The sequence below is a fragment of the Dromiciops gliroides genome, chromosome 2, assembly GCF_019393635.1.
Source record: "Dromiciops gliroides isolate mDroGli1 chromosome 2, mDroGli1.pri, whole genome shotgun sequence".
NCBI classification, from domain to species: Eukaryota; Metazoa; Chordata; class Mammalia; order Microbiotheria; family Microbiotheriidae; genus Dromiciops; species Dromiciops gliroides.
Genome location: NC_057862.1, coordinates 661,579,454 through 661,595,433, shown reverse-complemented (window position 1 = coordinate 661,595,433; position 15,980 = coordinate 661,579,454). Strand labels below are relative to the sequence as shown.

Below are 15,980 nucleotides of genomic sequence, written 5' to 3'. Positions count from 1 at the left end.
CCTTGCAACAAAGTGAAACAATTAAGCTAAACTAAAAACACAATAACCTGGTCTATAAGTGCCTGCAACATTCCCCAGCTGTAACATTTTGGTTGATTTCTGAGAAGAGTGCTTTATAATCCATCTCCAAATTCCCATCATCCTCACAGCCTTACAGTTCTGGGACACTAGAGCAATGATAGATAATATGTGAATAGTATTTAGGGTTTACAAAATGTATGACATGATCATCTCAGGAGAACTGGCAAGGGATGTGTTTCCTTGGCATCTGATAATAGGATACTGAAGTCGGGAAGACTGGAGTTCAAATTCATCTTTAGGCAGTTACTAGCTGTGTGACCATGGGCAAGTCACTTAACTTCTGATTGCCTCAGTTTCCTCAACTATAAAATGATAATAAAAGCACTCACCCTAAAGGGTTGTTGTGAGGGTCAAGTGAGATAATATTTGTAAAGTCCTTGTTACAGTGCCTGGCACCTAGTAGGTACTTAATAAATGCTTTTTTCCTTCTTTCCTATGGAAGTATCAGAGAGTACTCACAGATACAGTTGCTCTCTAAAAATTGCAGATAGGTAGGGTAAAGTGCATTGCTTGCCCCTTGGGTGTTATTAGAGTAGAAAAAAGTGGAGGGAAACATAAATTAGAGGAATGAGGATTAAAATACCTGTCCTGGCCCTTCCTGTCAGTATAAGACTACTGAAGACCATCTATTAGTTGTGCCACTTTTGAATTCATTTTGATGCATTATTTTAAAGTTGTTTAGAGGAGAATTTTGGTAGAGCTCAGCTAAAATACTGCTTTTATTCTACTATGTTGACTCTGCCATAACAAAGAGTTAAAGCTATCTCTGTGTGAGATCATGCTATTCTCTCTCTTTCTTTCTTTTCTTTTTTTTTTTTTGGTGTGGCAATTGGGGTTAAGTGACTTGCCCAGGGTCACATAGCTAGTGTCAAGTGTCTGAGGCCAGATTTGAACTCAGGTCCTCCTGAATCCAGAGCAGGTGCTTTATCCACTGCACCACCTAGCTGCCCCACTCTTCTCTTTTTAACAATATTTTATTTTTTCCATTTACATGTAAAGATAGTTTTAACATTCATTTTTTAAAATTGAGTTCCAAATTTTCCCCCTCTCTCCCTGTCCCCTCCCTAAAACAGTAAGCAATTTGATATAGAATATATATGTGCAATAATATAAAACCTATTTTAACATTAGTTATGTTGTAAAAGAAGAAATGGAGCACAACGTAAAAAACACAAAAAAGAAAGTTAAAATAGCATGTTTCTATCTGCATTCAGGGTCTATAAACTCTTTTTCTGGATGTGGATAGCATTTTCCATCTTGAGTCCTTTGGAATTTTCTTGGATAGTTGTATTGCTAAGAAAATCTAAGTCATTCATAGATGATAATTGCACAATGTTGCTGTTAATGTGTACAATGTTCTCCTGGTTCTGCTCAGTTCAGTTTGCATCAGTTCATTTAAGTCTTTCCATTTCTTATAATACAATAGTCTTCCTTTACATTCAGATACCACAGCTTGTTCAGCCATTTCCCAATTTATGGGCATACCCAAGATCATGCTTTGCGTTTGAAGTCCCCTACATTGCAGGAGCTATGAACAATTTCTGGGACACTCATAGTTAAGGTATATACAGCTAATACTGTATCAAAGGAAGAAGAAAAATGGGAAAGGAAAAGGCAAAATAGAACTGAGAAAGAGCAGTATCATGAAAACTCAGGAGGAAAGAAGAGATGATTGGTCAATAGTGTCAAAGGACACTCATAAAACCTAGATCTGTCTATAGCAGTCTGCTGCACAATGCTCAGCTCATAGGAGATGCTTGACAAATATTCACAGACTGAATAGGCTCAAGAGGCTTCTTTTAGTCCTTAGGATCAAATACAAACTACTCTGTCTTTTAAAGCCTTTCACCAGTGACCTCCAACCTACTTTTTTTTTTTTAACACTTCTTACCCAATACTCACTTTTATGTATTTACAATTCAACCTAGTTGTCTAGCTGGCTCTCCATGACAAATGATATTTCATCTCTAGGATCCATGTGTTTGCTCAGGCTGTGACCCATGCTTAAAATGAATACTCTATACAATCTAACTCTGATCATTACTTTATTTTAATCTGGTCCAAAGATACAAGCTATTTTTCAGATACCATATTCTTAACCACACATTCAATTTTCCACATTTTGTTTGCTTTGGAACCTTTTTCTTCTATTGTCATCACTAATGATAACACCATATATACATATAAAGACTTTGGTTCTTTGCTCCAGACTTCATAATCTCTAATAATGATTTCTAGTTTCCTGATGGAAATATCATTTGTCCTGTTAAACAAAAACCTTTCCCCCACAAAAACATAAGCAGAGTGAATCACAGTTATAAAGACAAGCAACCATTTTTATTCTTTTCAGCAACTGGGTTACATGCAATTGCATGGTAAATCTTAAGAAATTCCAATGAAATGTAGAAGAGAAGAGTATTTAAGGTCTTCAACAAACATTTATTAGTCACCCATTATGTGTTGCACCATGCTAGGCTCTGGTCACTGATGGTTATGGTCAAAATGAAAGTTAGTTGAAAGAGAAAGTAAAGTAAAGGGGCTCAAGAAACATTTGTCTTGGGGTGGGGGAGCCAAGATGGCAGAGGAAAGGCAATAAACTCTCCTGACATAATCACTCCAAATAAACTCCAAATAAATGCCATAAGACAATTCCTGCAGCAGCAGAACCCACAAAAGGTTGGGCTGAGATCATTTTCCAGCCAAAGATAGCTTAGAAGGTCAGCAGGAGGGGGCTACTGTGCCAGGGTGGGAGTGGATCCCAACCCTGTGTTCATGCCAACAGAAATCCAACCCCAGACCCAGGCTGGCCACCCAGATCTGGGCTGAACCAACACAGATACAGCCCCAGGCACGCCATACCAGAGAAATTTACCCCTGGAGCCTTTGAATTTGGCTGCAGCACTGATGTCTTCTGGAACTAAGCTCACAGTCTGTTGAGAGGGTTGAGTGGTTGGCCAGGGATCTCTGCTAGAGCTGAGGTGGAATTTTGTTGTTCTACCCCAGCTGAGAAGCAGGAAGCAATCTTGAGTGGTGGCCCATGTGGGGGAGAGGCACAGGCTCTCCAGCGCTATCAACCACAGCAAAAAAAATCTTGTTGCCTTGTTGAAAAGCAAGTAGTCTTGAGGTTACTTACAGAGAAGAGCACAGACCAGGTAAGTGAATAACCTGCCCCTACTTAAATTGTACCACCTTGGACCCCCTGAAGCTTGGAACAGTGCATTCTGGAATCAGGGCCCCACTTTAAGAAGGAGTTAAAAGTCAAGAAATAGGCTTGCAAAATGAGCAGGCAGAGAAAGATGTGGACCATAGAAAGTTTCTTTAGTAACAAGGAAGATTAAGGTGCATCCTCAGAAAAGGATAGCAACATCAGGGCTCCTACATCCAAAGCTTCCAAGAAAAATTTGAATTGGTCTCAGGCCATAGAGGCGATCAAAAAGGACTTTGAAGATAAAAGTAAGAGAGGTAGAAGAAAAAATGAGAGTGATGCAAAAAAGTCATGAGAAAAAAGTCAACAACTTGAGAAGCCAAAAGGGAAAGCTCTTTGAAGAAAATAATTGCCTAAGAATTAAGATTGAATAAATGGAAGATAGTGAATTTATGAGAAACCAAGACACAATAAAGCAAAACCAAATGCATAAAAATAGAGGGCAATGTGAAATATCTTCTTGGAAAAACAGCTGACCTGGAAAATAGATCCAGGAGAGTTAATTTGAAAATTACTGGACTACCTGAAAACCATGATCAAAAAAAGAGCTTAGACATCATCTTCCAAAAGATTGTCAGGGGAAATTGCCCTGATATTCTAGAAACAGAAGGTAAAATAGAAATTGAAAGAATCTACTGATCACCTCCTGAAAGAGATCCCAAAATGAAAACTTACAGGAATATTATAGCCAAATTCCAGAGATCCCAGGTCAAGGAGAAAATATTGCAAGAAGCCAGAAAGAAACAATTCAAGTATGGTGGAGCCACAGTCAGGATAGCACAAGATCTATCAGCTGCTACATTAAAGGATCAGAGGGCATGGAATATGATGTTCCAGAAGGCAAAGGAGTTTGGATTACAACCAAGCAAAACTGAATATAATCTTTCAGGGGGGAAATGGGACTTCAATGAAAAAGAGGAATTTCAGGTATTCATGATGAAAAGACCTGAACTGAATAGAAAATTTGACTTTCAAATACCAAACCCTAGAGAAGCATAAAAAGGTAAGGGGGGGGGGGCGCAGCTAGGTGGCGCAGTGGATAAGCACCAGCCTTGGATTCAGGAGGACCTGAGTTCAAATCTGGCCTTAGAAACTTGACACTTACCAGCTGTGTGACTCTGGGCAAGTCACTTAACCCTCATTTCCCTGCAAAAAAAAAAAAAAGGTAAACATGAAAAAGAAATCATGAGGGATGTTAAAAGGCTAAATGCTTTACATTCCTACATGGGAAGATGATATGTCTAACTCATAAGAACTTTCTCAGTATTAGGGCAGATGATAGGAATACATTTAGACATGGGGCACAGGTGGAAATTGAGTATGAAGGGATTATACCTGTAAAGCATTTAATTTTTGTTTATCTTTTTTTGTGGGGTGGTCAGGGTTAGGTGGCAGGCCCGGGGTCATGGAGTTGGTGAGTGTCTTCTGTCTGAGGCTGGATTTGGACTTGGGTCTTCCTAGGTCTAAGGTGGGTGCTTTGTCCACTGTGTCACCTAGCTGCCATATGATGACATCTTTAGGGTAAAATTGAAGGGTGAGAGGATTGCACTGGGGGAGGGGGAAGGGGAGAGCTAGAATGGGGTGAGATTTCACATTAAAGAAGCAGGAAAGGACTTATTTAGTGGGGGAAGAGATGGGAGAGGAGTGAAGCAGTGAATGAGCCTTACACTCATTAGAATTGTCTCAAAGACCTTACTCTCATCAGAGTTGTCTCAAGGAAGGAATAACATACACACTCAATTGGGTGGAGTAATCTATCTAACCCTGCAGGAAAGTAGGATGGGAAGAGGATAAGGAGGGAGAGGTGAAAGAAGGGAGGTGAAAGAAGGGAGAGCAGAGCAGGGGAGGGGGAAGTCAGAAGCAAAAAACTTTTGAGGAGGGATAGGATAAAAGATGATAGAAAGTAGAGTAAATATCATGGGGAGAGAATAGGATGGAGGGAAACAGTTAACAATAGTAACTGAAAAAAATTTTGAAACAGAGGCAAGAGTAACATAAGATGATGATGATGATTGATGGATTGATGAGGATTGATTGATGATTAGGACTAATTGAGGATGATGATCGATTGATGATGACCAAGAATATGGTATTTACTTTGCTGGGCTATTGTGAAGAAAATTCTTTGTCAGGTATAAGGTACTATATAAATGTTATCTATTACTGTTGTTGCAATAATCAACCTCATGGGTTTATTATAAGGAAATCTTTCTTTAAAATACTATATGAATATATTTTAGGGGGCAGATAGGTGGTGCAGTGGATAGAGCACCAGCCCTGGATTCAAGAGGACCTGCATTCAAATCTGGCTTCAGACACTTGACACTTACTAGCTGTGTGATTCTGAGCAAGTCACTTAACCCTCATTGATCTGCCCTCCCAAAAAAATTTTTAAAGAAAAAAGATAAAATACTATATAAATGTATTTTACTATAAAAAATGATGAGCAGGATACTATCAGAAAAACCTGGAAAGACCTACATGAACTGATGCAGAGTGAAATGTACTGTGTACAGAATAACAGCAAGATTGTAGGATGGTCTGCAGTGAATGACTTGGTTGTTTTCAGCAATGCAATGATCCAAGATGACTCTGAAGGTCTTATGAAAAACGTAATCCATCTACAGAGAGAGAACTGATGGTATCTGAATATAGATTGAAGCATAAATTTTTGTAAGTTTCCTTTGTGTGTGTGTGTGTGTGTGTGTGTGTGTGTGTGTGTGTGTAAGTTTCTTTATCTGAAGTTTTGTTTTTGTCTGTTTTCTTTCACAACCTGGCTAATGTGGAAATGTTTTGCATGACTGCTTATGTATAGCTTATATTGAATTGCTTGAGTTCTTGGGGAGGAGGGAGGGAGAGATGAAGAGAATGTGGAACACAGAGTTTTTTAAAAATTGGTGTCAAAATTTGTATTTTACATGTAATTTGGGAAAATAAAATTCTAAATATAAAAAAAGAATAAAAAGAAACATTTTTCTGTTACTCAAATTGAGACACAATAAAGTGACCTTTTGAAAAATGGTCAAATATTGATCTTTACAACATCCTAATTTCCTTTGTTTACAGATGCATCTGCAGCTGAGCTTCCTTTTGGCTTTGGCCCAGTGATTTTATTCTTTATGGAGCTACTTTTAGTTGTCTTCTTATCTTTCCCAGTTGCATGCTGGTCATTTCCACCCTGAGGAACTCATCTTCTGATGTGATCTCTTTTATCACTTTAATACTGTCCATGGGATTTTCCTGGCAAAGGTACTGGAGTGGATTATCATTTCCTCCTCTAATACATCACTTTTTATCAGATCTCTCCACTATGACCTCTCCATTGTGTCAAGATAATGGAATGTGGTAGATGAGGAGATCTAGCAGATACTCAGGGGCCCACCTGGAGATTGATCTAAACTGATTGAATTGGGGAAGAGTGACTGACTGCTGACTGGCTTACTAGATTGTAAGCACATCTGGCTGGTACTTAAGAGGATACTTAAGAGGTTATTGTTCTCAGAAGCCAAAAATGTTGAACTTTACATCAAGGCCACCTTCAGATCCAGTGAACCAATGAATTTGAATGATGCTAGTCAAACAGCTTGAAGAACCTCCCATTTCCGGGAGGGGAACATGAAGGAGGAAGCAGACGCTGGTGAGAGAGTTCTTTCCCTTTTGGTGGAAGACATCAGCTTGGTGGCAGGGAACTTCAGATGTGAGAGGTTTAGGAAGGCAATGATTTCCAGGCTATAAGAAATCTGTTCTCAATCTTTCTCTTTCTTTTACTATCTTTCAATAAACCTTAAAGAACCTAAACTCTTTTATCAGTGATTTTAATCAGTTTCCCTCCAAAACTGGGGGGACAGATTAGAACCCACATTTAGAATTTTAAATTACACACAATCTTGGGTAACTTTCCATGCCCAAGCTCATAGTTTCATTGAGTTACTCAAGCTCCTGCCCCATCACAGGGCAGTAATCCAGGAGGGGCCTGATGTAGCACAGGTGCCAATTGCAGATATGACCAATAGATGGCCTTCTGTCCATGTTCAGCTCCTCAGCCTTGACCTGCTCTTTCTGACCTTTCCCAGTCTGGCAGCCCCACAACAATTCATTTTCCTTCTAAACAAGTTCTCTGAATCCCTAGGACAAGTCCTGATGTTCCCTGTGTGAGGCAGTCTTCTCTAGAACCCCACATCTCATTATGGATTTCTAATTGACAGGTGTAATAGATCACAGAGACACCTGGAATCCCAGCATGGAGGATGAAGGAGAGGGAATAGGCAGCTTAGAAAAGAGAAGGTTGAGGGATAAGCTCTGTCATTGAGAAGGGGAATAGGTTTGAGGTACTTCTCTCTCTCTCTCTCTCTCTCTCTCTCTCTCTCTCTCTCTCTCTCTCTCTCTCTCTCTCTGCCTATGCGAAGGGTGGAGTTGGGAGTAAAGTGCTCCTAATCTTCAGGCTTCCAGCTGTGAGACAGATGACAGGTAGTTCCTGATTCTTTGAAGAGAGGACATCTGGGAAGGAGCCAATATGTCAAGGAGGCCACACCTCCATTATCATTTTATCCCAATATCCTACACTAGAAGTTTTGGGAAATTTCCTCTTGGGGCATATCTGAGATGCTCTCTTAATTCAATGGAAATATTCACCCTGAGCAGGTAAGGTCATTCTCTCTGTGTGTTGTCTGGTATATTCTCATCTGCACTATTATTCTGTTTATTGACAGGTTTGATAAAAGGGAATATTTGATATGTCCTATGTATGGTCTCTGTCTAATTCATGGTTTGTGGGAAGGAACTCAAGTCTTAGAGGGATAGGTCCAAAGGTTGGGATAATGGGCCAAGTTTCATGAGATGGCTTTTACTAGGAATTTCCCTTAAGTCCTAGAGCTGTACTAGTACAGGTTTGAGGATTGGGGAAGGGAAATGTGGTTAGTCAATGAGTAGTTTCCAAGCATTTATGTAGCTATTCATATCCTTTGACCATTTCTTAATTGGGCAATGACTTACATTCTTATAAATTTTATTTAGATCCTGATCTATTTTAGAAATGAGGCTTTTATCAGAAACACTGACTATAAAAATTGTTTCCCAGCTTTCTGCTTCCCTTCAAATTTTGGATGCATTGCTTCTGTTTGTACAAGAAAAATTTTAATTTAATGTAATCAAAATCATCCACTTTGCATTTCATAATATTCTCTGTCTCTTGTTTGGTCATAAATTGCTCTCCTCTCCATAGATCTCAAAGGTAAACTATTCCTTCCTCTCCTAATTTACCTATGGTATCACCTTTTATGTCTAAATCATGTATCCATTTTGACCTTATTTTAGTATGAAGTGTAAGATGTTAGTCTATGCCTAGTTTCTGCCATCCTATCTTCCAGTTTTCCCAGCAGTTTTTGTCAAATACTGAGTTCCTATCTCAGAAGCTGGAGTCTTTGGGTTTATCAAACAGTAGATTACTATAGTCATTTACTACTGTGTCTCCTGTGCCCAACCTATTCCATTGATCCTCCACTTTATTTCTTAGCCAGTACCAAAAAGTTCTGATGACTGATGCTTTATAGTAAAGCTTCAGATTTGGTACAGCTAATCCACCTTCCTATGCATTTTTTTCATTATTTCCCTTGATATTCTTGACTTTTTGTTTTCCCAGATGAATTTTATTATTTTTTCTAGCTCTATAAAATAATTTTAGGTAGTCTGATTGGTATGGCACTGAATAAATAAATTAATTTAGGTAGAGATGTCATTTTTATTATATTAGCTAGGCCTATCCATGAGTAATTGATATTTTTCCAATTATTTAGATCTGATTTGATTTGTGTGAAAAGTGTTTTGTAGTTATGTTCATAGAGTTCCTGGGTTTGTATTGGCAAGTAGACTCTCAAGTATTTTATATTGACTAACATTACTTTAAGTGGAATTTCTCTTTCTATCTCTTGCTGCTGGACTTGGTTGGTCATGTATAGAAATGCTGATGATTTATGTGGATTTATTTTATATCCTGCAACTTTGATAAAGTTAATTGTTTCAAGTAATTTTTGAGTTGATTCTCTAGGATTCTCTAAGTATACATCATTCCATCTGCAAAGAGTGATAGTTTTGTTTCTTCCTTGTCTATTCTACTTCCTTTAATTCCTTTTTTTCTTCTCTGATTGCTAAAGCTAACATTTCTAGTACAATATTAAATAATAGGGATGATAATGGACATCCCTGTTTCACCCCTGATCTTATTGGGAATGCCTCTAACTTATCTTCATTACATATAATGCTTGCTGGTGGTTTTAGGTAGATACTGCTTATTATTTTAAGGAAAGCTCCACCTATTCCTATGCTCTCTAGTGTTTTTAGTAGGAATGGGTGCTGTATTTTGTCAAAAGCTTTCTCTACATCTACTGAGATAATCATATGATTTTGGTTAGTTTTCTTATTGATGTGGTTGATTATGTTGATAGTTTTCCTAATGTTGAGCCAGTCCTGCATTCCTGGTACAAATCAAACCTGGTCATAGTGTATTATCCTGGTGATCACTTGCTATAATCTCTTTGCTAATATCTTATTCAAGATTTTTCATCAATATTCACTAGGGAAATTGGTCTATAATTTTCTTTCTCTATTTTGGTTCTGCCTGGTTTGGGTATCACCACCATATTTGTGTCATAAAAGGAATTTGGTAGAATTCCTTCAGCTATTTTTCCAAATAATTTGTATAGTATTGGAATTAATTGTTCTTTAAATGTTTGTTAGAATTCACTTGTAAACCCATCTGACCCTGGAGATTTTTTTCTTAGGGCTTATTAATGGCTTGTGATGTTTAAAATCTAACTGTGATGTCTAAAAAATCTAATGTGTGGTCACCTTAAATTAGAAGCTTTAGCACCAGTTTTGGGGCATTAAGCATTTATTAAAGCATACTAGGTATTAGAAAAAAGAGAACACATGGTTTTAAGAAAAGGCCTATCTAGCCTAGAGTTCCAGCCTGGTCTGGTTCTTCCTCAAGTCCTCCACCACGAGCCTGCTTCAACCACAAACTCCCCTCAAACTGAGTATGGAAGCTTTTTATAGGTCTGGAGCAGAGGCAGTCCTTACACACTGCTTCAAGCTGATTGGTAGGCATCATCCAAGTCCATTGGTGCACTGGACTTGAAGGTGGTCTCTTGCTGATGTCAGTAGTACACCGCCTCTGAGAACAATGTCACTCAGGGCCAGCCAGTGTGGCCTCCATCCAATCACCCATAAGTAGGTACTTAGTCAGTTTCTCATTCTCAACCAATTCACACAATACTAAATCAATCAGGTGGGACCCCTGGGCATCTACAAAATCCCATTATTTTATCACAGGCTTGTTCAATTTCTTTTTCTAAAATGCGCTTATTTAAGGATTTTATTTCCTCTTCAGTTAACCTGGGCAATTTGTATTTTTGTAAATATTGTATTTTGTAAGCATTATCCATTTAATTTAGATTGACAAATTTATTGGCATACAGTTAGGCAAAATAGTTCCTAATTATTGCTTTAATTTCCACTTCATTGGTAATGAAATCACCACTTTCATGTTTTTTAAGTGAGGCAATTGGGGTTAAGTGACTTGCCCAGGGTCACACAGCTAGTAGGTGTTAAGTGTCTGAGGCCGGATTTGAACTCAGGTACTCCTGACTCCAGGGCCGATGCTCTATTCACTACACCACCTAGGTGCCCCCCCTTTCATTTTTGATACTAGTAATTTGGTTTCCTTCTTTCTTTTTTTTATCAAATTGACCAAAGGTTTATCTGTTTTATTGTGGGTTTTTTTTTTCATAAAACCAGCTCTTAGTTTTATTGATAAATTCTATAGTTTTCTTGCTTTTAATTTTATTAATTTATCCTTTGATTTTCAGGATTTCTAATTTAGTATTTAGTTGGGGATTTTTAATTTGTTTGTTTTCTAGCTTTTTTAGTTGCATGCCCAATTCATCGATCTCCTCTTTTTTTTTATTCATGTAAGCATTTAGAGATATAAAATTTCCCCCAAGCACTGCTTTGGCTACATCCCATAGGTTTTGGTATACTGTCTCATTATTATCATTCTCTTGGATGAAGTTATTGATTGTTTCTATGATTTGTTGTGCATACCCTTTGACCCAGCAATACCTTTATTGGGTCTTTTCCCCAAAGAGATCATAAAAAAGGGGAAATAACGGACATGTACAAAAATATTTATAGCTGCTCTTTTTGTGGTGGCAAGGAATTGGAAATTGAGGGGATGCCCATCAATTGGGGAGTAGCTGAACAAGTTGTGGTATATGAATGTAATGGAATTCTTTTGTGCTATAAGAAACGATGAGCAGATGGAGTTCAGAGAAACCTGGAAGGACTTGCATGAACTGATGATGAGTGAGAAGAGCAGGACCAGAAGAACATTATACACCGTATCATCAACATTATGTGTTGATCAACTGTGATAGACTAGATTCTTCTCACCAATCCAATGGAAGAAGAAAGTCCCAAAGGACTCACAATGGAACATGCTCTCCAAATCCAGAAAAAAAAAGAACTGTGGAATCTAGATACAGATTGAACCATACTATTTCCATGTTTTTTTGTTTTTCTTTTTTGAGGTTTTTCCTTTTTTGCCCTGATTCTTCTTTCACAGCATGACTAATGCAGAAATATGTTTAATGTGATTGTACATATATAACATATATCAGATTGCTTGCTGTCTTGGGGAGGGGGAAGGGAGGAAAGGGAAGGAGAAAAATTTGAAACTATAAATCTTATAAAAACAAGTGTTGAAAACTATCTCTACATTTAACTGGAAAATAATAAAATACTTTTATTTTTTAAAAAATTGAAAAAATATCAATTGCTCATGGATAGGCCTAGCTAATATAATAAAAATGACAACTCTTCCTAAATTGATTTATTTATTCAGTGCCATATCAATCAGACTACCTAAAAATTATTTTATAAAGCTAGAAAAAATAATAACAAAATTCATCTGGAAGAATAAAAGGTCAAGAATATCAAGGGAAATAATGAAAAAAAAATGCATAGGAAGGTGGATTAGCTGTACCAAATCTGAAGCTATACTATAAAGTGGCAGTCATCAAAACTATTTGGTGCTGGCTAAGAAATAGAGTGGAGGATCAATGGAATAGGTTGGGCACAGGAGACACAGTAGTAAATGACTATAGTAATCTACTGTTTGATAAACCCAAAGACTCCAGCTTCTGAGATAGGAACTCAGTATTTGACAAAAACTGCTGGGAAAACTGAAAGATAGGATGGCAGAAACTAGGCATAGACCAACATCTTACACTTCATACTAAAATAAGGTCAAAATGGACACATGATTTAACATAAAAGGTGATACCATAGGTAAATTAGGAGAGGAAGGAATAGTTTAACTTTGAGATCTATGGAGAGGAGAGCAACTTATGACCAAACAAGAGATAGAGAATATTATGAAATGCAAAGTGGATTATTTTGATTACATTAAATTAAATTTTTTTTGTACAAACAGAAGCAATGCATCCAAAATTTGAAGGGAAGCAGAAAGCTGGGAAACAATTTTTATAGTCAGTGTTTCTGATAAAGACCTCATTTCTAAAGTATATAGGGAACTAAATCAAATTTATAAGAATGTAAGTCATTGCCCAATTGAGAAATGGTGAAAGAATATGAACAGGAAGTTTTCAGATGAAGAAATCAAAGCTATCTATTGCCATATGAAAAAATGCTCTAAATCACTATTTATTAGAGAAATGCACATTAAAACAACTCTGAGGAACCACCTGACACCTATCAGATTGGCTAATATGACAAAAAAGTAAAATGATAAATGTTGGAGAAGCTGTGCAAAAATTGGAACACTAATGCATTGTTGGTGGAGTTGTGAACTGATCCAACTATTCTGGATGGCAATTTGGAACTATGCCCAAAGGGCTATAAAGCTGTGCATACCCTTTGACCCAGTAATACCACCACTACATCTGTATCCCAAAGAGATCATAGAAAACGTAAAAGGACCCACATGTACAAAAATATTTATAGCAGCTCCCTTTGTGGTGGCAAAGAATTAGAAATTGAGGGAATACCCATCAATTGGGGAATTGTTGAACAAGCTGTGGTATATAATTTTAGTGGAATACTATTGCGCTGTAAGAAATGATGAGCAGGCAGATTTCAAAAAAACCTGGAAAAACTTAGGTGGATTGATGCTGAGTGAAGTGAGCAGAACCATCAGAACATTGTATGCAGTAACAGCAACATTGTGTAATGATCAACTGTGGTAGGCTTGGGTCTTTACAGCAGTGCAAGGATCCAGGACAATTCCAAAGAACTCATGAGGGAAAATGTTCTACACATCAAGCACAAAGAACTGTGGGTTCTGAATGCATATTGAACCAAACTGTTTCTACTTTTTGATTGTTTTATTTTTTTAAGTTTTTCCCTTGTGTTCTGATTCTTCTTTCACAACATGACTAATGCATAAATGTGTTTAATGTGATTGTACATATATAATCTATGTGAGATTGCTTTGTGTCTTGGGGAAGGGGGAGGGAAGGGAGAAAAATTGGGGACTAAAAATATTATGAAAACAAATATTGAAAACTATCTTTACATGTAACTGTATAAAAGAAAGAAACCCAAATGGGGTCACAAACAGTCAGATGCAACTGAACAACAGCAACAAACATGGAAACAAACAAACAAAGAACTGGAGCAAATTCCCCTCCACATGAACTTATGCTCCCAACAGCAGAAACACTTTATGTGGAGTCTAAGCTATCACATAGACTTGAAGTGTCAATATATCCTTTGTTTGCATTTCTGTCTTTGTTTCCCAGGGGGCTGTGCTGCCTCTCTTCTGCCTTGGAGAAAGGGTATGTGATTGACAAGGCTTTGTGAGAAAGGAGGGGACCTGTGGAAGCAGAAAGGGGAAGGCTGGGAGATGTGAGCCTGCTCTGCCCTGGGCACCAGAGAGGAAGCAGCTGCTCCTCTGAGCTGAATCCCCTGAACAGCCAAGAGAGGCCTAAAGCCTTGCTGGCAAGGGTAACCCTCATACTGCTGACAGTAATAATCTCCAGCATCCTCGGGCTCCAAGCTGCTGATGGTAAGGGTGAAATCTGTCCCAGACCCACTGCCACTGAAGCGGGCAGGGACTCCAGATTCCTCATCATAGATGAGGAGCCTGGGGGCTTGGCCAGGTTTCTGCTGGTACCAATTTAACCTCTCATAACCATTACCATCTATTACACTCTGACTGGCCTTGCAGCTGATGGTGACTCTCTCTCCTGGAGATCCAGACAAGGAGGCTGGAGACTGGGTCAGCACAACGACCCCTTGGGAATCTAGGAAACCAACAAAATGAGAGGAAATCAGAAAAGTGTGAATGTGAAAGTCAAAGTGTAGGAACAAGAAAATTCAGGGGAGACCCTGAAATTCCAAATGACTGACAAGAAGTTGTATTTACTGTCAATGTGGGACATAAACCACCTTTCCCACAGACCTCACAATGTTTGTAATCTGGGGCCTGGTCAGGCTCCTCAGCCCCCACCTGTCTGTGTTGTGCCTAAGCTTCCTCACCCCCTGGATCCAGGGGTCATCAGGTATTTAATCCCTGAAAACCTGTGCCCTCCTCACCCCTCCCTGCCCTGCTGGGTCTTACCCTGAGCCCAGAGCACCAGCAGCCAGAGCAGCTGCCATTGGGAGACCATCCTGGCCTTCAGACACCTGCAGAGAGAGCACTCAGAGCCCTGAGGGGGCAGCAAGGAGGGAGGAAGCTTTTCTACCCTGAGCAGGGCTCCCTGCAGGCCCCTGGGGCTCCATATGCAAAAGAGCCCCAGGTCTGCTCTGAGCCTCCTCTCAGGACCCTGTGAGTCACCCTGAGTCACCCTGGCTGAGCCTGACTCTGGGGGAGGGGCCTCCCTCCTCTCTGTCCTCAGTGTGTGACCTCAGGAGCAAAGACAGGCTCCTGTTTACTGTCTGATGTGGGAGTGGTTGGAGCTGGTTGTGGATGAATGAGGGGAGGCTTCTCTCTGTGTCCTCATAACCAGGAGAGAGCTCCCAGCCCTGGGAAGGAGCAAAGATGGCAGGAACTCACAGATTGTAGGCTCTGGGGGTGCCTCACCTGCCTCTGCTCATGCACCTGGCCCTACTGGCCCCTTCTGGAGAAGATGTGAATTCAAAGAGGCAGAGTGGAGGGTATAGCCATGGCTGGACAGAACTCATCCAGGGTCCCTCAGAAAAATGTACATAAATGGCTCCAGTCAGTCACTAGATGAGGTTATCCTGGGGATCCTGAGCATTGAGGAGACAAAGATTATGCCTGCTCTGGTCTCCATTACCCCCTCCCAGACATACATAAAAAGTGAGAAGCCACACACTTGTAGCTATGAGTTCTACCATGCCTGGCCATTTCTCAGCCCATGGATCTGGGTTACTCTGTGTGCCCAATCTGAGGCTGTGAAGGGGAGAGTGATTGGGCCAATGACAGGGACAAGGAAGCTGGAAAATGGGTCACTCACTTCTGCCTAATTCCTTCTCTCTTAGGTGATTGGGATTAGGGGATTGGCAGATAAGATATAATATTAAGAATAAGGCTATTATTAATAATAATAGACAGCATTTAATGTGTATATTATCTCATTTCATCCTTGTTACTGCACTAGGAGGAAGGTTCTATGAGCGAATAGCTCATTCAGGAGACTGAGACAGTCAGTAGTTT

At 39.2% G+C, this 15,980-nt stretch overlaps 1 gene segment (V, D, J or C); it reads right to left on the bottom strand.

Moving 5' to 3' along the window:
• Positions 1–13,532: 13,532 nt before the first annotated feature.
• LOC122739522 lies at positions 13,533–14,970 on the bottom strand. The segment is given in 3 exon segments: positions 13,533–13,610; positions 14,231–14,604; positions 14,922–14,970. Coding segments are annotated over 3 exon segments (501 nt in total).
• Between the last annotated feature and the right edge of the window lie 1,010 nt (positions 14,971–15,980).